Below are 25769 nucleotides of genomic sequence, written 5' to 3'. Positions count from 1 at the left end.
ATCAGATCACGCCCCCTTAATTCAACATTGCTGTCAGATGATACCTTTCTGGAATTTATGAACAACCAATTAACTTGTTCTTTTTTTTTTTTTTTTTAGAAACAAACATCTCCCCAAATGTTTACAGCTCTTTAGTTTGGGACTTTATGAAAGCCTACCTCTGAGGACAGATCATTTCATATACAGCTAACATGAAGAGGGAAAAGTTAAAAGAAATTTTGGCTGATAAAATAAAAGATTTGGATCATCAGTATGCACACATTAAGGATCTTGAGGTTTACAGGAAATGTACTGAACTTGAAACTAAATTTGAACTTCTTTCAACTCATATCGCTGAGAGGCAACTTTTAAAAAGTAGGAGCACATTTCTTGTACATGGGGAAAAATCCAGCAAACTTTTAGCTAACTAAATAAGGCATCTAAAGCCGTGCCAATGTATAACTGCTATTAACTCGGATGATGGGCTTGTTACTGACCATAAAAAAAATTAATGACATGTTCAGGGAATACTATCTGAAGATTTATACCTCTGAACCTCCTACTCGTACCTTTACTCCATTCAGATTTATCAGAGTCGTTCATACAGGGCACTTTGCCAACTTCCTGGTACCATGCATCTATAACTTGAATTTCTAAAAAGGGGAAGGATCCAGGAGAGTGTGCGTCATACAGGCCAAATTACTCCTGATCGCTGACTTCAAAATTTTAGCTAACATGCCGGCCTATAGGCTGGAAAGGGTCTTCCCAACAGCTTACTACAGTGGTCAATCTTGAACACAACTCTGGTCAGTCGAATTAATTCCATTAAAATGAACATTCTTTCTAAGTTTATATATATTGGTTTAGAGCAGGTATTATCTACTTTAAAGATCTCATTATACACAACAAACAAGCAACATTTGAGCTGATGTCTGCAGAATACGCTCTTCCCAAAACTAACATTTTTAGATACTTGCAACTCAGACATTTCTTGCAATCCCACCTCTCCAGCTTTCCAGAGCTCCAGATGCTAATTTACTGTTTGCAACTATCAGGCAAAGGTATCTTCTGCATTTACAATAAAATATGCAGTGCAACTTCAGCTCTCTCCGAGGGCCTCAAATCCACATGGAGAAAAGAGTTGGATCTCTCTATGTCAGATGATGTTTGGGATTGCGTCCTCACTTTGGCAAATTCCACTAGTCTCTGCTGCAGCTGCCTTGCTGACTGTCTGCGGATGCTGCTTCATTTCCCTACCTGAGAAAATTGTTCTAGAGCACGTGTCAAAGTCAAGGCCCGCGGGCCACATCCGGCCCGGCGTACATTTATATCCGGCCCGCGAGATCATTTTATACAGATGTACTATTATTGTTATGCATGGCCCGGCGATATGAGGCGCTAATAATATACAAACTACAGATCCCATAATGCAGCGCTGCAGCCTCCTTGCTGAACCTAGGCTAACGGAGAACATTCCCGTGTAATCAAGTCAAACATCTGTTATTGCGAAGCTCGCCGCTTACAATGGTGGAGAGAAAAGTTGATTCTGAAAGCAGAGCCTTTCAGCACCAGTGGGAGGCTGAATATATGTTTACAGACATGCTGGTAAACCGTGCGTCTTATTAGTGGAGCTAATGTGGCTGTAAGGAATTTAGTTTAAGACGGCACTACGAGACAAAACGTCAGGATAAGCTGAAAAACCTAAACGCAGAAACTACAGGAAGTAGAATCTAACATTTCAGCAGACGTTTGTCACCAGAGCAAAATCACAAAGTGAAGCTGTTGTGAAAGCAAGTTTTATTGTAGCAGAGGAGCCAAATGAGCCCGGTACCACTCTGAAGAGCTGCAGGATGAAGCTGTGGACGTCTTCCGTCCAGACAAAACGCAGATTTAGGCAAATGTGAGCCTGAGCAGAAATACGATTGCTGATCGGGTTTGTGAGACAGCCACTGATTTAAGAACACAGTTGTGTGAAAGAAGCAAAAACTTCACTGCATACTCTCTTGCTGTGGATGAAAGTAGACATGATGGACACTGCACAGCTGGCCATCTTCATCCGTGGAGAGGAAATATTGAACATTAAATCGATGCACGGGACAACGACAGGAAAATACATTTTTTAAAACGTATGTCAAAGTGTAACGACGTGAAACTGTCCTGGGACAAACTTGTTGGACTTACAACAGATGGAGCGCCGGTGCTGTGCGGTGAAAAAAGTAGTCAGCAGGATGCGAGTAAAGATGCAGGAGAAATGTACCGGTGAGTTATCAGCATATCACCGCATCACACACCAGGAAAGGCTGTGTGGTCCTAAAAATGGAGCATGTAATGATCACCGTGACGCAGACCGTACATTTTATCTGAGCTAAAAGTTTAAGTCACCGTCAGTTTCAGTCTTTTATGTGGGAAATAGATTCAGAGTTTGCCCACATTCCTTCATGCAGAGCTCCGCTGGCTGAGTTGGGATAAAAGTTCTCAATAGAGTTTTTGAGCTCAGCAAGGAAACCTGTCAGTTCATGGACATGTATGATGCGGTGAAGGCGTTTCAAGCTGTCAGTAATGCACCAGTGCAGCCTGCCTCACTTCCCCTGTTGCCAAGTAATGTTGAACCAAGTCAGCGCACTTTGCTGAGCTGCACCTGTGCAGATTCAGATGCAGCTGCAGTGTAATGATGCACTCAGGGAAAGTACGACACTGAATGACCGCACAGTTTATTAGCTCCACTCCTGCAGCAACGCCCAGCTCGTCTACATGCGGCTCCAACCTTGTGTTTGCTTTCATTTACTTTTTCTGGGGTTTTTGGCAGCATGTTCATATTTCTAACTTGCATAATTTTGACAGGATATTTAAAGTTGTTTTTTTTAAGTTTATTTAATCTGGAATTATATTCCTGTCTGTTTTTATTCATATTTATGTTAAAAAAAAAAAACAGTTTTAGTGTGTTCAATAAATGTTTATCTTGTTTGGCCCCCGACCTAAAGTGTGCCTTGAGTTTGACGCCCCTGGCATAGATCATCGTGATGTTGTTTATTTTGTTGCTCTTTGTTTCCTTCTGCTTGTTTTCTCTTTTTTCTTTCTCAACAGGTGTTTTTTCTAAAATAAATAAATAAATAAATAAAATAAAATAAAAAGAAGTGTTTAATAGAGTTTGGGAGGGAGGGAAGTTGCCACAAAGCTGGAAGGAGGCAGTGATAATATCGATACATAAACCAGGGAAGGACAAAGCCTGGAAACTACAGACCAGCAGCTTTAACATCCAACGTCTGCAAAATAATGGAGAGAATGATGGTGAGAGCTCATTCCACCAGGGGGATGGCAACCTCATGGGCTCTTTTTAAAGGGGTGCCTGTGGCTGATATTTGTGCGGCAGCTAGTTGGGCATCATCGCACACTTTTGTGCGGTTTTATCGGTTGGACGTTACAGTCCCTTCGGTGGCTCATGCTGTCCTTTCTGCTGGGTCTACCACTCACTAAGGATGTGGTGGTCCGATTCCGGTTCGGTGGCTGCTCTGCGGGGCGTGTATATATGTCCCATACCTATGTGTTGTACCGAGTGAATCGACTGAAAGGGAACGAATAGTTATGTCTATAACTTCTGTTCCCCGAAGGAGAGGAACGAGGTACAACACAAGGTGGGCCCACTGAGCAGTTTGGCTCGGTGAAGAGCAGCTATCGAACTGATGACTGTGATGACAGCGGCTATATGTGCAGGCGGGGCCGTGCGCGTGTCATCACACGTCATCTGCCTTAAAGGCGTGAATAAAGGTTTTGTGGAGCAGGGAAATTATTTTACTGCTATTGTTAAATAATTGTCATTATTACCATTGCATTAATAATATAATCTGGAGTTTATATTGCATTCAGATGTTGAAACAGTGTGTGTCTTTCAGAAAGACTAAGTTGCAGGCTGACAGGAAGTTGCAGGTTTGCAGAGTGTGCCTTTTGCAGAACTGAAACCGAAAGCAGAGTCTAAGTGTAGGTTATTTTGAGGAGCATTTGAGGACGAGACACAGACAGTAGGTGAAGAGGTGACACAAAGAGCATGTGAGGTCAACACATACACACACATTAGTTAGATTGATTTAGAGGAGAGAACGGAAAGTACTGTTAAGGTTCAAAATATTGGGGATGGAGACAAGAGAAAAAACCACAATAACAACACTGGTCCGGCCGGGTTGAGTCAAACGATGATTTAATGATCACACACGTGGGAGATGGACACTGATGCAGACAGCCTCAAAATCTCAAAATGGTGGAGCATTGCTCAAACTTTTATAACCTCTGGTGCCTCCACCTTATCATAAAAAGCCTAAACATTCACATGCTCTCTCTCACACAGCGCCTAAGCTACGACCTTGGCTCCCTGTTTATCTGCTCCTGCTGAAATGGGGCAGAAAACTCCAGCACACTCTGTTCTCTTCTACTCAGACAAATTAGACAATAACCTTCTGCGAACAGTATTTCTTATAACTCAGCAATATAATGCATCATAAAACAATATCATTCATTCACAACAAGTCAGCAATTTAATGTAATGCAAATCAGTTTAACTAATGCAATAGTTATCAGCTTCTTCTAATTCAGGAGAATAATGCAAACTAAAACTACATAATAATTCACAATCTTTAATTAGGGGTATAACATGGCATAAAATAATATCATAATTTTACAATTCCCCCTGATGAGGTCATTAGAATAATGACCTCACAAACACCCTGTAGCCCAATGTGGCCGGGTTCATCTCTTCTCACTCCTGAGGTCCTTTGTCCCCCTGAGGGGCAAACCATATGTAAGATGACCTCTGTGTTTACGCAAGTCAGGTGCAAGAAAAACTAGGATTCCAACAGTAGCAGGTCCAGATGACAATGTCCTTGTCTCCCACAGCTTTATTTGATGTTCCCTTATACCATTCAGACGTAGACTAGAACCTCTGTCCGAAGAGCTCTTAACCTTTATTTTATTGCTGCAGCTACCAGTGTCGTCCAGTTGGGTGATCCTCTGCTCTTAATTCTTCCGCCTTAGGGGTTAGACAACCTTTCAGTCGTAACACAGATCAGGGGATTATTCTGCTCCGATTTCAAACAACGATCTGTGTATTCTCCAGAAAAAGGAACAGGAAGGTGTCCCCTTTTTGCCCAAAAGCCTCTCGAACTTCGTTGGTCTGGTGTTCCCGGATTTCCGCCAACCCCTTCATGGTTATTGCTGTGTTTATGGGATCCATCCTTTTGTGGTGACTAGCTGGAGCCCAAACGCCATGACCCTTGGACCCAGTTGATGTCTCGGCAGTCACTGTGTCTGACTCTGCTACGGAGGATCCTCGCATCTCTGTGACCTCGTCTGGTGTCTGTTCCTTTCTCTGTAAGAGACAGAAAACCAAAACACCTCTCTTCCTAACCCTAATAATCTAATGTTCTTATCTACTGACCTTCTAGTGATTCAGAATTGGTCTAAAACATTCAGAATGTCCCAGGGGCTTATTCTAATCATATCTTATGTGTGTGTAAGCAGTGTTTGCATTTAGCCCTCCGCACTCAAGGCATTTCTTACACTTTATCAGTCCGGACAGTCACGCCGAACGAAGCTTCTGACCTTCAAAAGGCCGAGTGCCAACTCGTTATAAGCACATTTGCAAGGTGTGTCTGAAAATTATTGAAACCCCTCTTTTTAACAAAAGACAAAAATTAACAAATCTTCTAAACGCTATTCAGTTCATTTCAATGAGTAATGATTAAACATGAAAATGATAGTTTATGCTTTTTCACTGATTCTCTAAAAGGTCCGTCTTCTCGGACCGCTATTAGCTTAAGCTTTACCATTCCTAAATTATTAAAGACACAAATGAAGTTATAAAATGTTCAAATAATCCTTGTTTGATGTTAAAGCTCAACCTCCCCCCCCCTTTTTTGACACATTCCAATGTGTCAAATCAACGGAGCTAGAACATTCAAAAAGTTAGGCAGCTACAAAGTTTCCCAGACTCTTAAGGTGATCCGCGTGTAACGTTCTGACTCAGGTATTTAATATTTTAATAAATCTCGTTTAATTAACTGCCACTATTTAAACTAACCTTAAAGACATAATTTAAGAAAAGATCACAAAAAATAACATGATATCAGTGTTTTGTAAGCGCGTGCGGCCTTCTATGCTCGAAGCCTTTCCCCTCAATAGATCAGTCAGACATTCGCGCTGACTGTAGCTTTTAACCCTTATTAACTTGAGCACAACTCTACAATGAGCAACAAGTTGCAATATGTATAAAAATGATCATGATTACACCTGCAATGAAAAATTATATCATTATCCTAACACCTGTAAATGGAAGATTCATCAGAGGTTATAACAATCACAGGAACACAGATGTTAGTATAAGGTCAAAAGCTTCAATAAATGATCATCGATGCAATGCTTGTTGCATGATTCTCATACAATAATAATGCTGACATTGAAAATAACAGTATAACACCCCCTTTTGTCCCGTTTCACTTGACACCTAAACGTTTATAAATGCCTCTTTTATTCTTGATTTTATTTCCCCCTGTTCTCCCCTTACTGACCACAACAGGGGGATCTTAGTTTTGAATCAGCCATGAATCCAGCTCACCTGATTCATCAGTGAGCTCCACCATCACTGGCGTCTGACAGGGTGGCGCTGCATACTCTTCCTTTAATATCACTATTTTCAACCTGTTAATGAGAGTGTTTAAACCTGAAGTCGACTACGTCCACAACAAGTCAATACAGCTGTAAATGAGGCCAATTATCAATCTATTACCAATCAATAACAACAGATAACTTCTATTTTATGCATGCTTTTAATCAACCACTCACCCAGAGGATCTCCAATCCCAGGAAATGCCTTCTCCTCCTTTAATGAGTCTGTCCTCCTTCCATGCCCTGGTAACTGGTCCATCCAGAGCCATATGATCTCAAATATACATACAACAAGCCAAACCACACCTTGATCACACCAACCCCTTTCCACCCCCAAGATGTCCAATGCCATCCTAGTATGGACTGTCAAAAGTGGCTTTAACGCTGACTGTTCTGACAATCCATTTTATAACGTTCCTGGTCAGATTTGCCAATCTCTGCACCAGAGTTTTAAACGTTTCGCCATTTTCATTAGGTTTTATCTTTTATTTAGTTTCGACTCCAGATTTTCAATTTTTTGCCAGTTGTAATTAGTTTTTACCAATTCTTTGCTAGTTTAGTCTAGTTTTTATTTTCTGAAAATCCTTAGTTTCAATTTAGTTTTATTTGTGTTTTGCAAAAGTTAAGTGTAACAAAATCTCAGTTGCATCATATCAGTCATGCTCTTCTAATTATCCTTGGGTGTTGAGACTAATAACTATTAACTCTTGCCGCACCGAGTGTTCCTAATTTTGGTTAAAGTTAATTGATAACCTTTTGAAGGCAATTGTTTCACACCTTTATTTAGATGTCCCAGTCCTGTTATCTCGGGATACATCACGCTGCCTTATCTGGGGTTAGCTGTTTTCTTGGGATGCGAGTTAAGTGGGTGAACTCTAAAAAGAGGGGGAGTGTGCTCCCCCTGATGAGGTCTTCTAGGTAAGCTAGGTTAACCTTCTTGTGTGAGCTTTTCAAGTGCACTTTTAAAGTTTGTGGGATTTTTTGTTTTATAAATGTCCCTCAAGACCCCCTGATGACCCAGTAATTCATTTTTGCGCACTGTAGTACACATTTAGTTTTTTGCTTGTAGCTCTCATACTCTACTTGCCACTCCTCTAAGTCCTGATGTTTCTTAGAGAGGACAACAGAACCTTTAATATTATATCCCATGTGTGGGGGTGTGGCCTTGCCAATTGTTTTTCCCACCTTTTCAAAATGGCTGGCGTGCCCACAAGCCCATTTTATGGAAGAAAGAAAGGTAAGCTTGATATTTACAATTAAAATGTTTTGTTAAACTCAGATTTTTATTTTATTCAAAAAATAAACATCTGGTAAATAATTTCAGGGGTCTTTAAGAATTAGGCTCATTTACTTTCACAGGGAACATGACTAATTTATTAATGTGTGCTCTACACATTGGGACTTTATATTTATATTTATTTCACTTTTTCCTAATACCCAACTTTTGACAAAGGCGGAGAGAATTCTTAACACAATTATTAAGGGAGATTCAAACATAGATTTTTCAAAATATGAGAGGGTCAGGACCCACTAAAAGCCACACAAAGATTATCGAGATGCAGTGGCAGATGTAATAGAGAAAGACACAGGGCCACCTGAAATCTGTCGTCCTATCTGGTGCAAAACCAACATGTAGTAGAATCTGGAATTTTGATTTTGAGTTAAAAAATAAAATATGGGTAAAATGCAGAAATGTTTTCCAGTAAAGTAAAAAATAAGAGTCGCAATTATAGTTGAATCCATAACACCTAATTGTTCCTACGAGATCACGTCGTTGCTGAGAGTTATCAGTGATCTCAACGTGTGAAAAGAACTCACAGTATCTGGGGTTTAAGCTCCTCTTGGCTGAGAAACCTGGGACAAACATGTGAACAAGACCTGAATAATATCAGTAATGAAGACTTCTCTCCAAAGATCAATAAAAGGAAGCCCCAATCTGATGAGAGTCTAGCAAAATATGGTTCATTCCACTTGCCTGAAATGGTTAGCAGTCCAAGGCATTTCAGTTGTAGAATGATTGGGTACAACAATGAAACAGATGTGAGATGAGGGAAGTGCCAAATGTTCCTTTGTGTCTCCAAATAAAATCAGTACTTACTCAGATATCCTAAATAAATTGACTTTTGTGAAATAGAAAGGTCAGTGCCATCACTTATTCCTAAACCAATAGTTTACAGTTAGTGAAGTGTCAGTGACTTCTGGGTTGGTCCCTGATCTTCATCTTATAAGATTGTTATTTTAATAACACTTGATTCATTTAAAAGAAAAAAGAAAAAAAAGAAAAAAGAAAAAACGAAAATAATTTCTCCCTGTTTTTTCTTATTCTCTGGGTCTCAGGAGGACATTACGTCCCTCTCCACTACAAGACTCTTGTTATGTCTACAAAACAGTCATATTAAAATCATCCTCAATTCTATTCTGGCGCTGTCTCCCGACTTTTCCTGACCAGATTCTGCGGGTGAACGGAGCAGCAACCCAGACGACTCGACTAACGTACTACCTTAATTTCACTATAGCAGGGCACGCACACATCAATGCAACCAAACACATTTTGCTATAAATCTAGTTAATTTTAGTTAGTTTTGTGAACATTCAGTACAGTTTTAGTTAGTATTTCTTTTTTTTGATTTTACTACCGTTAACGCAAATTCTTTCCAGTTCTACTTTTCGTTATTTCATTTGTTGTCTGTAATAATAATAATCTCCTCTGCACCCTTGAATAAACACCATTAACATGATCAACCTTTTGCTGCTTGTTACTTCACCATCTTATTGAATCAACTACTTCATGCTTATGTGGTTTACGACATTATATTTATCTAAATCTCCACTTTGTGTCTAAATGTTTGAAGAATTTTTGAGGGTCAAATTTTGAGAATTTGACCATAGTGAAAGTTATGGCATTATCACCCCCTTTGGGGATTACCTGTTTCCAGTTTTGATGATATTCCTCCCCGTTCTTTATTTTTTTCAAGTACCCCTCTTCGGTGGCGAGAAACTGCTGGTGTGATCAAGCGGGTGCTGTAAAAACAAAAGCTCAGGACAGAACAGTCACCAGTCATGTACTTCATTCAAAATTAACAAATATTAAGCTTCATATTGATCCTCTGAGTGTAATGGTACATTTTAATTTGCACTTCTAAAAACAATATTTTCTTTATTTTCCTCTTGTTCTTGTGCAGCACCACCCCTCAGCACATGCCCCTGTTATTTTATCTTACTTTTAAATTGTTGACTACTTCAAGAGAGCGCCCAAAAGACGGGGACCAGTGTTTATCATTACATATCTCCATTTTGAGTGTGGCTGTCTATCATTCCCCTCTTATTCATAGGCCTCGGTGGAGGGTTTTTTGTTTGTTTGGTTTTTTTTTTTCTAAAATTAATTGACTCTCTATAGTGACCCACTATGGTTAATAATAACATGCTCAGTCATGAGTGGGATCAAACCTTTTCTTCACTTTAGCATTTAATATTCCCAACAATATAATGTAATACCTTAATTCAAACACAGCTACTAAAACACAATTTCCTTAATGCAAACATCAGTAGCTCAAAATTAGCAACCAAAGGGTTCAGTCTGCAGTTCACACTGCTGTGAAGCTACAGCTCTTTAGTCTCTGTCATTCTTCTGTCCTTGCAGACAAAACAAAGCAAAACAAAACATCCACCCTTCTTTTACAGGCAGGGTGAATTGTTGTGGACATTCAATAATCCTAAAGTCAGCACCGTTTTTGTCTCAGTATCAAGTCAGTTAAACTTTTAGTCATCAGTCCATGACTTTTAGTCGTCAGTCATATGCATACATCCACACACATTCATACCAAAAGTTGCTGATAATGGAGTCTCACGCGCAACCTATTCAAGGCTCCATCACCAGCAAGATGACGTCATCATTTTAAAGGAAACAGCTCCTTGTTTGTTTTTCCTTCTTTGGACTGGATTGACTCGCTGCAATCCTTTTAGGCTTCAGGATCAGTGTCCCATATAAGTCAATTTTCTCCCAAGCCCATTATAATCATGGAGAAAAAATACTTTGCGACTGTTTTCAATAAGAATATTTTATAGCGCTTTAAAGTTCAATCTCTCAGGCCTGGATTAAAGAGCTGATTTGTTAAATCAGGAACTCACAAAATACCAAAATATCACCACCAGTGGATCACACCTCTCAGATGTTCTTATCTCAGTGCACTGTAACAAAAGAAAAAACAAACGTAAACAATAAAACACTCATATAATAACAGATACTGGGGCCCATTGCAAACATGTCCAAAGTTCAAACCATCTTTCTCTCTCTCAGAGAAAGAGAACAATCCAAACCTCACTGATAGAATCAACCTAGTGTCAAACAAAACCCAAAGATCAACCAAAACTCCTTTTTGCACCAACAAAACATGTTGGATTTACTTGACTCAATCGTGGACATTAGTTACACACCACTCTTTACCTTGGCAAAAACGTAAACAACTAAGTTGAATCAACACAACCTTTTCATAATCTCTTCGAAATAAAACTCACACCATTCATTCATCATTTTCGCTCTGTACCACTGCTCCTTGTTAGACTGTGTGAAGCACAGTAAACAATTCAGTGGAGGCTTTGAGCCATAAACAGACATCACGCACAGACATTGTTTTCATTATCAAAGTGCTTCAGACCATGTCCTCTAAATCTACACAAATGCCCTCTGCGTGGCATGAAATACATTTAAGCAATAAATGATCAATCAGTTCTTGCTGTTGTAACCAACTCCGTATTTGGATGTTTGTGTGCAGCATTTGTTAGTAAAGCATTCTTCATTGCATCAGCGTGTGTGTGTGTGTGTGGATCACTTCTCAGTTCATTGAATCAACATTTTAATTTGTGTGTGTGTGTGTGTGTGTGTCATTTCTCCCTCAATCAACGAGTGCATATGTTCATATGTATGTTTCTTTTCACTCTGAGTCGGTGCATGTAGATGTGTGTGTTTGTGTGGGTGTTTGTGTTCATCACTTTCCTGTTGTAGTGTTCTGGGTAAACCACGGCCTGAAGCGTGCCCTGGGTCCTGCCCCCCTTTTCAGTCTGTTTGCATCCATTGGTGCTGCTGCTCAGAGTTCTGTCCATACTGGTTCTGGCCCCAATTGAGGCAGTCCTTTTCTCCAGTGTCCAGCATCTTCTCCTTATTTCGCTCCTCCTTAACTTGACCCTTTTGCTTCGGTCTTCCTTCAGGGTTTTGATACGCAGCTCAATTGTCTGGATGTCCGTTTGTTGCTTGCAGAAGTACGACTGCTGTCCGTTTGTTTGCAGGTGGAACGGCTGACATCCAGAAGGTGTATAGGAGAGTCTGCAGCTTCCACCTCCCCAGTGGAAGACCTCAATCTTTGTTCTGTTAGTTTTACACAGGCCTCAAGGCTCTCTGGGATCCCTTCTTGCACTCTCAAGCCCACGGCTGAGGTCGTAGTCGTGGTCCCATTCCACGGGAATGGAGTCCATGGTTGTTTGGGTGTCTCGGCCCAAGCGTTCAGTCCAGAGCTGGGCAGCCCAGGACGCTGAGCGATCGGAGGACGGCAGAGGCGACAGGAAGCCATCCCCCTAACGTTCGCTCCATAGCAGACCGGACAAATCACACTGCTCATCTAGCTCCAGGATGCTCCGGCCTGATTTCAAGTCCGGTGTCTTGGACTCCAAGCCTGATGGGTTCGATTTTCAGCTAGCTCCTCCTGGGCCATGCTCAGTTTCTGCTCTGATGCCTCGAGGTCTTATTGAGGGCAGAAACCTCAGAGTCTTTTCCGTAGAAATCAGATTTAAGTCCATTGATGTTTTCCTTGCTTTGCTCCACGGCCTTTTGCGGCTCTGCTGTTCGGCTCTTCTCAGAGGTCAGCTCCTGGCCGAGCCCCGACACCTGTGCCTTCAGCTTATTTTCTCCTGGTGTTTTGTCCATTCTGAGGTGACCTCAGTTACTCCTCCTGTCCCTGGCACGCCCTTTTTGCTGCCCGATGGTCATTGTTGGTCCGTCACTGTCCTGCACAGCTTTAATGCAGAGTGGTTAAGGTCAGCATGGTTTTGCTCGGCCTCACTTTTCATCTGGGCTTGATGGGCGTCTCGTCACAGCTCTGTCAGCTGAAGCTGTCTTTTTCCATATGGCAAGAATGTAAAGAGTATGTGAGAGGGGTGTGTCCAATCAGGCACAATGCTGGTGGCTTTGCGAGTGCCTCGTTTTCCAAATCCAGATGTTTATTTGTCACGTACACAGCAACAGAGAGAACAGTCTGTTGTTGGGATGGCTGAGGTCCTTCACCATCTTCCTGGTCTTGGTCCAGCACCGCCTGCTGTAGATTGAGTGCAGGTCAGGGTGCTCGGAGCGGATGGTGCGCTCAGCTGATTGCACAACCCTCTGTAGTGCTTGTCTGTCCGGCATGGTGCTGTTCCCGAACCAGACAGTGATATAGCTGCTCAGGATGCTCTCAATAGTTCCTTTATATAAGGTGGTCAGAATCGGTGGTGGGAGCCGGGCCTTTCTCAATCTTCTCAGAAAGAAAAGACGCTGACAGAAATCTCCCCGTGTAGTGAAACGGGCCTTGGATTACCGCTCTCCGTCTCTGCTGCATGAGATCATTTTCCTGCAGCACTGTTGACAGTTTCAAGTTGTTGTGGGTCCAGCTGCTTTAGCATTTAGTCAGGGTCACATCAAAGATGGTAGAGGAGAGAGCAAAGATGGTAGAGGGGAGAGCAGGAGTCCAGGGTCAGCCTCGGCTTTTCCGGGCCGACAAAGCAGCCTGTAATCAAGCATAAAGAGAAAAAACAAAACAAAACAAAAACAAAAACAAACGAACAGGAAAATCATGTTGTATTGGCTGTGTTACTCAGAGAGGGGAAAAACAACGGGACCAGGCCCTGTGTCAGCCTTCTCTCCCCCTTTTTTTTTTTTTTTTTTTTTTCACCATATAATCCTCTCATAACCCACCAAGCTGACAGGACAACACAGGTACATGTTAAAATTCTTAAGATCATGTTTAAAGCACAAAAATGGAATTTTCTTTCATTCAGTAATCACTTGTATTAATCAATCAGAAGAAAACATGTCACAATTTGACTTTTATTAACCACTAAATTTGTCGTGTAATCACTGGTTGTGATTTTTTTTTTTTTTTTTTTGAAGTTAAGTTATTGTCCTGCAACCCAGAGGGTTTATTTGTTAGTAGTGGATAAACTTTATTGTGTAACGGCGGGTGTATGTTAAGTTTCACTGCTTTAAACTTGCTGGAAAATCTTCACGTGTTCATGGGTGTAAGCTGTTTCTTCATTGCGTGTATGTGCGTTTGTACATGGGCTAATTTAACGTTTTTTCTCAAACGAGGCATTTCTCTAGCACGTGCCTCTCTCTCACATTTCTCTGCTTGTGTGTGTTTTTGTTTCACCTTCTTGTTGTGATGCTCCAGGCGCCTTCCCAACCTCCACAAGTCTGTTGGCTGCAATTTTATGTGTAAAAACTTCTCTTAACTTCTCCTTTAATTCTCTGCTAGCTGCTGTCTTTTCCACAGCTGCTGATTCTTGCTGAGTTTGGTTTCCATTACTATAATTTTGCTTCGGCCGCCGTGCTTGTGGGGGCAGTTGGTCCAGCCCCATAGCCACCTGTATCAACACACTGAGAGATTTATTTAATATCATTTTCATTACTGTTAAATAGACTAGCAGGCAAGACGCCCACCTTTGCACTGCAGACTACATGCCAGTCTCCCAACACACTCCTCTCTGAGTTTCCACTTTAAACTCCAACATCATTCACACCCTAGTCATTCAACACCTTATTTGTAGTATCATAATCAGCAAAATCAGCGTTTTACTTACAGGCATGTATCATTGTTTGCAAATCAAAATTATAAAACTCAAAAACACGCTAAACAGGAAGCAAAGTCCTCTGTGCGCGTCACAGCTCATTTGCATGTTCACACACCGTCTAAAAATAGCTCGCAGCGCTGCAGTGCGCTGTCGTCACACACAGGGTCACACAAAGCTCAGACAAAACTCTTTTATTTTATATTACAAAGACGTCTTATATTTACAATTACTGACAGGCCTGACAGATTCAGCACCTAACAAATTTCGACAAATTTAAGTTAACGGGTCCAACCGAAGAAAGCTTCACTTTTTTGTAATCAATTAACCAGTATCTGTTTCCTCCAGAACAGCCTATGGCCTGATTTCTAAAGAACCTAAACAATTTCGACAAATTTATCATAACGGGTCCAACCGAAGAAAGCTTCACTTTTTTGTAATCAATTAAACAGTATCTGTTACTTCTGGGAACAGTTTCTGACCTAACTTCTAAATCCCTAACTCAATTTAACTTTGTCCAAACAAGCACATGACACCGTTTTAAACGATGAGGAGTCTCGGTAACTCCTAGCTTATTTCGGGATGCCCTGTACCCCACAGTTAAACCAAAACTGAACTACCCCTGTTCGCCGACAGGTCAAGACCGCGCGTCCACGGCCAGGAGGGAGCGTAACCTCCGGGCTATGTGCTTCTTAGCATCTTCCAGTGCCGTCCTATAATAATTTTAACCTAACCGATTTTGAAAAAATTTTACCATAACGGGTCCCACCGAAGAAAGATAACTTTTTTACGACCAATTAAACAGTCTCTGTTACTTCTGGGAACAGTTTCTGTCCTAATTTGTAAAACTATTAAACAGTATCTGTTACTTCTGGAACAGTTTCTGTCCTAATTTCCCTACCAAACTACCTGAGCCTTCAGCTCAATATCCAGGGACTCAAACCCAACATTATTACTTTCATATTTCTTCAACTTCATTAAACATTCTTAAGCAACTTTAACTGCATAACACACGGTGATTCTCATCAAAATCAAAACAGACACTCTACCAGTAATTTCAGTGAGTAGACTTTAATTTAGTCATATCCAATTTGGCACATTTTGGAAATCATTCAACAGGTAGTGCCTTACCTTTAGATAAGCCGGCTTTTGTCCACTCACATCAGACCACTGGCTCGTGCCTGTCCGTTCGACAACCTCGGACCGTCCAAACTTTTAAATTCCACCCCAATACCACAGGACGAGCCCCCAAGCTGTTAAGGTTCAAAATATTGGGGATGGAGACAAGAGAAAAAACCACAATAACAACACTGGTCCGGCCGGGTTGAGTCAAACGATGATTTAATGATCACACACGTGGGAGATGGACACTGATGCAGACAGCCTCAAAATCTCAAAATGGTGGAGCATTGCTCAAACTTTTATAACCTCTGGTGCCTCCACCTTATCATAAAAAGCCTAAACATTCACATGCTCTCTCTCACACAGCGCCTAAGCTACGACCTTGGCTCCCTGTTTATCTGCTCCTGCTGAAATGGGGCAGAAAACTCCAGCACACTCTGTTCTCTTCTACTCAGACAAATTAGACAATAACCTTCTGCGAACAGTATTTCTTATAACTCAGCAATATAATGCATCATAAAACAATATCATTCATTCACAACAAGTCAGCAATTTAATGTAATGCAAATCAGTTTAACTAATGCAATAGTTATCAGCTTCTTCTAATTCAGGAGAATAATGCAAACTAAAACTACATAATAATTCACAATCTTTAATTAGGGGTATAACATGGCATAAAATAATATCATAATTTTACAGTACCAAGCCATGAAAATAGAAGATGATTTTCTAGGTGAAAAGTCATTCTGGTGTTGATCTGATCTATGTATAAAATGTACCGGTGACGCATGAAGGGGCGTCAGTAAACAAACCCTGATGCTATAAAATATCTGTTCATGCTCTGATTAAGTTGAAGACTACTTCCTGTCTGCGTACAGAGTTGTCTTCCCACACGTGTGTAGTCATTAAAATCATTGTTTGACCAAAGACCTACTGGACCAAGAGTGGTTTGTACTCTCCCTCCTCAATTTTGAATCTTAACAGTTTCTTCAGCCAGGACACGCGAGGGCGTGATATCCCGTACTTATGTATGCACCTCGTTCCTCTCCTTCAGGGAACAGAAGTTATAGACATAACTATTCGTTCTAACAATATACTTTTCATGTTAGTACAAAATACATAATTATCACGTTCTTACAATATTAATATTATATTGTACAAACGTGATATTATATTTTTCAAACGTGAAAGGTATATTGCACGAACACTTTTCACGTTCTGTGTTTGTGCGTGTGCAGTGTGAGAGGCTGCGTTGAGGGGCGACAGGATTTCAAACAGGTTTGATTATCATGTGACCATACGATTGATGATTGGGAGCTGGTCGTGAGGTGGTAACTGCTTTTCGTTACCCCATGTATACTACATGATGCACACACGATTAAGGCAAAGCTCGGGCCGATCCCCAAAACGGTTGCGCGACTGAAAAATCGTCTCAAAATGGGCCAAAAATCACACAGTGTATGGCCAGTTTTTGGAGGCTAGCTCCAAACAAACATCTGCAGCTTAGTAGTGTATACAGCACTAGTTCAATCAATAGATCAAGTTTTGTAGTGACTATGAAATATATTGTAATTATCTGTTTCCTGTTTATCCTAGACAGGGCAAAAAAGGACTCCAAATTAAAAAAAAGATAAAAATGAAAGACTGGTGCATTGTGCAGTTTAGCACTGGTGGTACAGAAATAGTCCCTAGATCATGGATAAATGGGGAGAAATTGTCATGGCCTCCATATCCTCCGTGAGACACATTCAGGATCCACGACGCAGTAAAGAGGAGAGTTCATCCTGGTGCAACATGGCTCACCTATGCACCAGTCCGACTTCTAATAAGCCATGGTGGGTATCATCTGGATTGGTGTTGTATAAATGTAACAATAACAAGTTTTTCGTGTCCTAATTTATGTCTGGCCATACATTGTGTTTGTACTTCCAGACACATTTCACGAAGCAGAACGCAGTCTTCAGAAATATCTAAGTGAACACTGTGATATGTCTGACCTTCAGTCCGAAGCTGAAACTCAGACCAGTCATAAGAGAAAGCACAAGTAAAACTGTTTTTATTTCACAAACACATCTTTGATTGCTAAGAATTTATGATCTTGTCTTTTATACATATCTGTGGTGCTTGCATACTGCAATATCACCACATAATATAGTCCAAAAAGTGGAAGCTTGTAAACTTTTTATAAATGCAAAGCCGTGTACACTTGTGCACTTCAAAAAATTCCGTGTATACTGTACCTTCTTGCACATCTGTTTCCTGTGTGTGTTGTTATAAATCAAACTGTAACTTTAGGAAAAAATATTCCAAAAGCACATTTGTAATTACTTATGACCGTTTTCAACTTTTTTTCTTTAGACCAAATCCCCTGTACACATATAGTGACTCAGAGGATGAGCAGCCCACAAAAAAATGGTTTCCCCAGGCCCCTCGAGTGAAAGTACCAGGTAATAAAATACTGTCTAGTGTCTTTGTACATATCTGTGTGTGACACAAGGAAACGTTTGACAAGTTGTCTGTATTCTTAAATACTTAAAAAAATATTATCTTTTTCTGTCAGACCTGACGAGAGCTGTTAACGAACTCCGTGAGGAGGTCAGAGCCATCCGCAATACCAGCTGCAATGAATCGGTAGATGCTGGGGTACTGCCTCTGGATTTGCCCTTGCACAACATTGAGGAGCTAAACAATGCAGAGCCAGCTCTTCAATCACAAGAGGCAAATAAGGCAAAGGTAAGTATATAAAGGTTATGTACACTTTGTAACTATAAAGTGTAATAGCTGTCAGATGTGATTTAAATACATAACAACGGCCTGTTGATTAAACACACAAGCACTTGCATACACATTTAAGACATGAGACACGCTAATTCCATCTCTTAAAATGTGTCTATAGGTGAGACGCTTTGCCTTGATTGGAGCCTGACGCAGCAGTTAGGGGCAAACTCTATGTCCGAGTTTGTCTTTGCACAAGCAGTGCAGAAATGGCTCCGATACGCCCCAGATCGTTTGGGTGGTGCAGGACGCACATCATGCAAAAAATTACAAACTTCTGTGAATCATATAAACGTAAATAGGAAACTGTCTTTTAATAAAGTATTTAGCAAACGAAACATGCCTATTGACCTTTTTTTGTTTATGTTTTTTCTCTGTTACATCACATGCAATGCTTTCTTATTTTAGGATAATAATATTGACATGATACATTGTGAGACATTTGGTTTTTTTTTATAAAGGGTGTCCAATTTAAGGAATAAGTACAATTATGTGTTTAGGTGGTTTAAGTATTGATGGAAACATGCAGTAGTTTAGTATTGGTTAAAATACCTATAAAGAGAGGTAGATTTCCAGTCATGATTTAACTGTTGTTTTAATAAAAAGCAACTGTGCGAAAGAGGTGGAAAATCAACACCATAGCTCAACAGTGTTTCAATATCAGAATCTGACATTGTTTCAATGTCAGCAGTATTAGAAAATATAACGTTGAATCAACGTCAGGTTTCAACATTGATTCCACATCAAAACCTGACGTTGTTTCAACGTTAAAAAAGGGTGCAAGAGTGACGTTAGGTCAACGTCGCACTTCAACGTTGATTCAATGACACAGCCTGATATTGACTCAACATTGTTTCAATGTTTCCTTGCTATCTGGGTATTGACCAGACCTAATTCTTTTGAAAACCTTACATCTTTCCACAGGTCTCCACTTCATCAGACATCACCTAGACTCAGAGCTGGATGAGGCCAGCACAGACAGCGGCCTAACCGACGAAGATGATGGATCCATGGTGTCAGGAAAGCCAGAAGCAGGGGAGCTGGAGAGGTACCTTTCATGTCCATTCACTGGAGGTGTGGATCTATTGCATGGCGTTCCTCACATCAAGAAGCTGTTGATCAAAGTCAATACAGCTCTTCATGCATCTGGAGCTTGTGAAGGACTTCTCAGTCATGCTGGACTCCTGTTCACTGCTGCTGAAGCTTAACCATCACCTCACTGAGTGAAGAAAGGGCACATTTTTGCTAAATATGCAGAAATAGATGCACACTTATACAATTTATGGTAAACTGAGCTGCCTTGTATGTACATATGATGAAGATGCCTCGTTCTGTTTTCTCTGAGGCTGCTGTGCCATTTGGAGCAAAGATGAATATAAAGTTTACAGCATATCTTGTCACTGGAAATTGTTTGCACTGTTTATATATTTATATTATTTACTGCAGGTATTGGTGAAAAAAGCTTTATGTTGTGAAAAACTGAAATCTGGAAATTAGAATCATTGTGCCTTATTTTGTTGATGTTTTTACATATATTCCTGTTGAAAATAGTAAAATTTGTATATTTATTTATTTTTGTTTGTCTGGTAACATTTATTGAAAAAATAAATCGGACATTTCAAACAGTTACTCGCTACTTGAGTAGTCTTTTCACCAAGTACTTTTTTACTCTTACTTGAGTAACTTTGTTGACGACTACTTTTCACTTTTACTTGAGTAATAATATTTTAAAGTAATGCTACTCTTACTTGAGTACAATTTTTGGATACTCGACCCACCTCTGACACTAGTGTGTAAGGTAATGCCATCCAGGCTAAGTACAAATAACCTGTTTTATCTGAATTGAGAAGCAGGAAAGTAGAGGTCATATCTAGGTCTTTAAGACATTCTTCCGATTTAACAACTTGGTGTGTGTTATCTGGGTTCATGGATAGAAAAAGCCAGGGATCATCTGCATAGCAGTGAAAATATATGCTATGCTTTCAAATGATACTGACTAGAGCAGAAGTTCCCAAAGTGTGGGGCCCGCCACCTAGGGGGGCGCAGAGCCATTGCAGGGGGGGCGCGGTATGAAAAGAAAAGACAAAAAGAATGCTTGGACACTGCTAGCATAACGGACAGGTTTTTGGGGCGCCCACACAAACGCAAAGCAGGAGATGAAGCGTCGCTGAATATGTTTCCAAACCAACTTCATTCTAAGCCAAAGACTAGAAAATATAATGAAGCAAATCTTCCCTTTGGCTTCACCTGCACAGGTGCCGAGGTCGGTCTCCCTGCAGGGTTGGTTTTCCCTTCGTCGGGAGCAGCGCTGGGCTGTTCAAATCACGGACAAACAGGATCCCACATTCGTGATTTTTATTTCACAAACACTTGTTGTAATGACTAACTACTCCTGACATTTTGGAGATGTTTGCTCTTTATACAGTAAAGTTACAGCGGGATACAAATAACATCAGGCTGATCCTGCCATGATTTGTTCCCTCGGTTCAAATCACAGACAGACAGGATCCTACAGCTGTTTATGTTTTTGAACCTATTTTGCAGAGGGAGTGAAAAATGTATTGACAGCAATGTTGAATATTATTACACAGGAAAAAACAACTACAGTAAAATAATGACACCGTGACGCCTCTGCCTTTGTAAATAGAGGGACAGTAACTGCGTGTAAAACCTGCAGACAGTCAGATTAACAGTATTTTGTCTCTATCTGCCATTCTGCAATTCATCTCATGTAAACAATAATGTGGCCACAGCGTGACGTGATAAAAGGCGCATACCTTTGATGTTGTGTTACAAACTCCACACGTAAAGGCAAAAAATAAGTTTTAAAAAATCTCAGTTTTCTGTGATTTGAAACACGTTTACGTGGACGAAAGGTCCAAACACACAGAAACAGCTGCGTTTTTAAAAAAACCTGTGTGGGTGTGAACGCAGTGTAAAAGAGTTAGTAGTTTATTTTCTTACTACCTGTAATTTATTGCTGTTTACTTGCATTTGCTTAATTGTTTACTAAATGTTTGAGGTGTGAAATAAACCGCAGTGGAGCAAAATATGGGCGTGTGCGGTTGGAGGATGTGTTGTTTTCGTCAAACAAAGGGGGCCCTAGCAAAAAACGTTTGGGAACCACTGGACTACAGGAAGAGTGTATAATGTAAACAGAATTGGTCCTTACGTGGAATTCTGTGGAACTCCATAATTAACCTTAGTGTGTGTATAGGACTCATTTACATGGACAATTTGGAGTCAATTACACGTTTTCCTCCAGCGAAAACATGAAAACCACTGCTGTCAAAAAAAAAAAAAAAAACAAGGCTCGTCTCGCATCTGTGATGATTCCTGAGACTTTTAGGAAAATATTCTGTGGACTTGTGAACTGTGGATAAAAGTTTAACTTTTTGGAAGGTTTAACTCAATTCAGTTCAATTCTAACATAGTGCCAAATCCCAACAACAGTTGCCTCAAGGCGCTTTACATTCCAAGGTAAAGACTATAAAATAATACAAAGAAGATCCAGCCATGACATGACCTCCTATAAACAAGTGTTTTAGTGACAGTGGGATGGAAAAACTCTATTTTAACAGGAAGAAACATCCAGCTAGGACAATGTTCCGAAACACACCAGCAAGTCCACCTCTGAATGACTCCAAAATCCAAAATGAAGGTTCTGAAATGGCCTAGTCAAAGACTGACATGCTCTTGCATAACCTTTAACAGGCAGTCATGCTTGAGAACAATTACTTTTTCAAATAGGGCCAACTAGCTTATTTGCTTTTGTGTAATATAATATGAAAGAAAAATTTAAAAAAGAAATCAGCGAGGGGGCAAATAAATGATCATCATACTGTAATACCTTTAGTCCAACAGCTGCAGCTCTGGCTAGATTTTAACCAGACCCTGGCTGTTTTCCTAAATGTGCTTTAAACCCAGAAGTTTGTGTCATTTGTGTCTAAGAGTGCAGTTTAGGCAGAGAAGGTTTTGTAGCATCTAATTCTGTAGTATCGAATTTAATCTGATATGTTCCCAGTTTAAATCTAGTTGTAAAATTATTTAAAGAGTGTAGAGGTTGTTGATGACGATATGGGAACCTAAGCGCCAGATTTATTTATTTTCTAATTTTAATAATAAAATCACAAATTCTTGGCCAAATCTTAGAAAGAAGTGTGATTTGTAAGTCCTTCATCATGAGGACAATATTTCAGGCTCTTTATCATAATAAAAAGCCATAACGATTGCTGTGAAGTTAATGACCTAAAACTGAATATGAGATATATATGTTTCATTCCTCTTTGCAAATGTTCTCACTCAAGCATTCGTAACAACGTATGCATGTTTTGTTGTATGCCATTCTGGTGATCATATGATTTAAAAGTGGGTACACAGAGGACCATGTCAGTCAGCAGCTGACATGGTGAGAAGTGGGCCTGTACTCTGTCACAACCACCATTCGAAACCTTGTGCTTTCCTACTGAAGGATGTGTAATTCTGATTTTCCACGATGTCATTCCGTCTTCAGTTTGCTCCTCTGGTGATCAGTTACTTCATTCATTAGTAGGTGCCTGAGCAGCTGTCAAGTACAAACGCTCAAGTAGTTCAATTGGTTTGCAGACACACATGCTGCATGGTGGATCATGGATGCATCAGTGCTAAGAGACCTTGACAAACTGAGTGGCAACCAATTCAGGGCAATAATTAGAGGCAGCTACATTAATGATGTAGAATGTTGCCTTTTGACCTTGCTGCTACAAAATGTAGACATTACTTCAGACACACCGCCTGTCATTACACGATGCTGGTTTCAGGTTTTACTCCCACATGTCACCTTCAGTTCTGATCAAATTGAAACACAGCAGCAGGAACAGTGACCGGATGAGCCATTTGACAGCTGCATTATTGCTTATCACCTGATGATCATATACAGTCAAGCTCAGAGTTACTCTGGCAAATTTTATCTTGAAGTTACTTTTATTCAACCAGCAAGTTTTGTTTGTTTTTTTATACAGGAAATGACACAGGCATCTTCCAAAAGATAATAAGACAAGAAGCAACATTGTGTGAATTTCTTTTAGCTTTTATTTACATTTGAGCAAAAAGTGTCATGTCCAAAATTATTCATATTCTCAGTAATCGATAGAAATGCAAAAGTTCTCTGGAACATATTCAGGTTCTTCAGGATGTTGCAGCAAGGCTTTGGACTAAATCTTCTCAGTGCTCTCATGTCACACTGCTGCTGGTCCAGTTGTACTGTCTCCCCATTGAATTCATGAATAGTACAGCGCAATTCACTGTCATTTTAAAACAATACATAGAAGAGTATGGCCATTGTGATGGCTGGAGGTTGCATCAGATGATCAAGAACACTTCTCTCAACTCCATCATTCCTCACTGAGAATTTCTTTTCCTAACCAACAACTGTCTTCATCTAGAATAAATCAGAAACACAAATCCACTCAAGAGCGGTTAATGACCACGCTCCTGTCTCTTTTACGCTTAATGACAAACTTAAACAAAAATAATCCACCAGATGGCGTTTTAACACATCTCTGCGAAAGGACTTCAATCATTTTCAAGAGGGAGTAGACATAGATATAAGCTGTTTTCCAAATGCCTCCCCAATCTTATTCTGGGAAAGCTGTTTTAATGGGCAGGATCATTTTATGCTCATCCTACCAAAGAAGAAAGACACAGAATTTAAAAATATTTTGCAAGAGAAAATAAAATCACTAGAAATAATCTATGCAACCTGAACTTATTCTAAGTGATTTAGGAAAATGAGCTAATGGCACAATTTCTTCTACAGCACCTGAGACATGACAAATGTGAATACAATAGTACATCTTGTAAATATCTGGCAAACATGCAAAACGAAGAAAAAACTACATCCCAATAATCAAGGACTCAGCAGGGAAGCCTTGGCCTAATTCTACATGTATATACATATATATAGTATTGTATTTTGTATATGTAGAAGTGATATGTAGTTTTATATGAACTTAAACACCTCTTAAAAGATAAGAGGTATTCAAAGATATTGATCAGTACTACATTTCTTCCTACAATAACACAAGCTAGGATGTTAGATAAACCAATCTTTCTAGAACAACTATTTTGCACTCTTAATCAAACGTCAAATAACCGTGTAATTTTACGTCAAATATCATGGTTAAATAAATTGGCCTATCTCCCCCCACCACTCCCCTGCCAGTGGCGGACTCCCTCAGACATCGGTGCGTTGGTGGTTCTTTGTGTCCGGGGATGGGTGTCCAGGTACACACCGGCTCACTCCTTGGTGGTTGCTTATCGGGGCCTGGAGCCTGGGGCTCGCTCGGGCCACTTCGGAGGTGGGGTGCCCCCGGCCTCTCGGCCTGGGGCTCGGTCACTCAGGCACAGCTGGCTGAGCTCACGGGCGCGTCACTGCAACCCCCCCTGGCTTCTGCTCCGCGGCTGCTGAGTGAGCCCTCATCTGGGACTCTCCTCAGCTCTTTCTGGGACAGTGGCGCGGCTGCCCCTCTGTTGGTCTTCCTTGGTCTCTTGTGTTCTGGGGGCCTCTGGATGTCTGGAGTTTTGATCTCCTCCATACCTGCTTCATGCCCTGGAGGACGGGGCTGTGGCCCCCCCACACCCTTTAGCAGATCATTACATGAAGGAACCTTTTAAAAACAAGCGCGTCCATGCTCACAGGTGTACACACGGGTGATCACACCCACAAACTACACCCTTTTTGGCTCCTACCTCAAAGCACACTGTGTTCTGTTGATCTTATGTGCCGCACAATAATGTTTAACATTTAGTATTTACTGTCATATTCCCATATATCATTGTGATGTTGTTTATTCTATTACTCTTGTTCTCTTCTGCTTGTTTTCTTTTTTCTTTCTCAACAGGTGATCCAGGTGATTGATATATGCATTTTTTGTCTGCTTATTTAGTTGGTTTTTTGTTTTTGACCTTTATCCCCGTCCCTCTTCCCCACTGTTTTTCTTTCCCTCTTTCTTTCTCCCCTTCTTTCCCCCAGTCAAATCCGTCCCGTATTTAGCAGGTGAAAATAAAATGAAATAATTTAAAAAAAAAAAAATTAAAAAAATAAAAGCACTGTTTTCCTGTGCTTTCTTTCCTGACCCTAACATTGAAGGTTATAGATTTGTTTTCAGAAGTCTTCACCTATTCAATAAACTGGTCAAAATTGACCAGTTTACCAGTTTGTATGAATGAGGGGGGTGTGGCAGCCATTTCAACAACCTACCACCTCCACACAGGAAACCTGAAATATTTAAGATTCCCCAATATTCACCTAGCTCAGCATGTGCATTTTCAAAAGGAAAGCTCTGCTGCTTAAACCAACTGAAAATTATTAAAACCTTTGGGTCAAACTCTCCATATCACTCTGTAGAAGGCCAGGCAATTATCTTGTATCCTTTCTCAGTATTTCCTAG

At 40.4% G+C, this 25769-nt stretch overlaps 2 protein-coding genes across 5 annotated transcripts in view; both read left to right on the top strand.

Annotated features, from left to right (window-relative positions):
* The window catches only part of LOC309694714 (uncharacterized protein), a gene marked incomplete at its 3' end in the record, with an annotated part of 515021 nt that overhangs the window by 52693 nt on the left and 436559 nt on the right, over positions 1–25769 (top strand). The gene's annotated exons all lie outside the window — the stretch shown is intronic.
* LOC309693321 (uncharacterized protein) lies at positions 1500–19821 on the top strand. 4 transcript variants are annotated; one of them, XM_082512431.1, is made up of 6 exons: positions 1500–2238; positions 17161–17399; positions 17497–17608; positions 17923–18011; positions 18125–18297; positions 18461–18719. In XM_082512431.1, exons 3-6 carry the CDS (start codon positions 17553–17555, stop codon positions 18488–18490), a joined length of 348 nt encoding a protein of 115 aa, XP_082368557.1. In that variant the 5' UTR covers positions 1500–2238; positions 17161–17399; positions 17497–17552; the 3' UTR covers positions 18491–18719. The 4 variants fall into 4 exon arrangements, with proteins under 4 accessions (XP_082368557.1, XP_082368555.1, XP_082368554.1 ...); XM_082512430.1 differs by lacking the exon at positions 1500–2238 and having other exon boundaries at positions 17096–17399; XM_082512429.1 differs by lacking the exons at positions 17161–17399; positions 17497–17608; positions 18461–18719 and adding an exon at positions 19264–19821.

The sequence above is a fragment of the Aulonocara stuartgranti genome, assembly GCF_965226115.1.
Source record: "Aulonocara stuartgranti genome assembly, chromosome: 18".
Classification (NCBI taxonomy): domain Eukaryota; kingdom Metazoa; phylum Chordata; class Actinopteri; order Cichliformes; family Cichlidae; genus Aulonocara; species Aulonocara stuartgranti.
Note: the sequence above shows the minus strand (reverse complement) of the source record. Positions and strands in the feature narration are given on the sequence as shown.

Excerpts from the sequence above, each read along its gene's own strand:
- LOC309693321 (XM_082512428.1), top strand. The coding sequence starts at position 2,108 with ATGTCAAAGTGTAACGACGTGAAACTGTCCTGGGACAAACTTGTTGGA. Across the intron at positions 18,012-18,124 it reads CCCTCGAGTGAAAGTACCAG|ACCTGACGAGAGCTGTTAAC; the intron begins GTAATAAAATAC and ends TTTTTCTGTCAG. Across the intron at positions 18,298-18,460 it reads AAGAGGCAAATAAGGCAAAG|GTGAGACGCTTTGCCTTGAT; the intron begins GTAAGTATATAA and ends ATGTGTCTATAG.